Below are 218 nucleotides of genomic sequence, written 5' to 3' on the forward strand. Positions count from 1 at the left end.
GGTTGTGCGTTGGATATTGGTAACGGGGGGCAAGGGGGGGGGCGCAGAGGGGCTCTCTCGATAATCATTAACTTTGGACTCACCGTAATTAGGATCCTGATTCGCCGCATGGATTCCAGAGGGTCCTGGCATCAGTCCTGAAAAACCATCAAAAGTTTCATGGTTAACACCGTAAAAAGAAAAATCCTCAGACCCTGCCTGTATGCTTCCCTCCCCCC

General features: G+C 51.4%; 1 protein-coding gene across 15 annotated transcripts in view; it reads right to left on the reverse strand.

Annotated features, from left to right (window-relative positions):
• LOC107274944 (protein abrupt) overlaps window positions 1–218 on the reverse strand; it is a 50746-nt gene that overhangs the window by 24799 nt on the left and 25729 nt on the right. For all 15 annotated transcript variants that reach the window (XR_001539573.2, XR_001539574.2, XM_015754568.2 and 12 more), the window contains one exon: window positions 84–137. Coding sequence is in view for 13 of the 15 variants with exons in the window: in XM_015754568.2 (XP_015610054.1) it covers window positions 84–137 (54 nt within the window). In the remaining 2 variants the exon portion in view is untranslated. The remainder of the gene's footprint in view (window positions 1–83; window positions 138–218) is intronic.

The sequence above is a fragment of the Cephus cinctus genome, unplaced genomic scaffold (genome assembly GCF_000341935.2).
Source record: "Cephus cinctus unplaced genomic scaffold, Ccin1 Ccin1_scaffold0123, whole genome shotgun sequence".
Classification (NCBI taxonomy): domain Eukaryota; kingdom Metazoa; phylum Arthropoda; class Insecta; order Hymenoptera; family Cephidae; genus Cephus; species Cephus cinctus.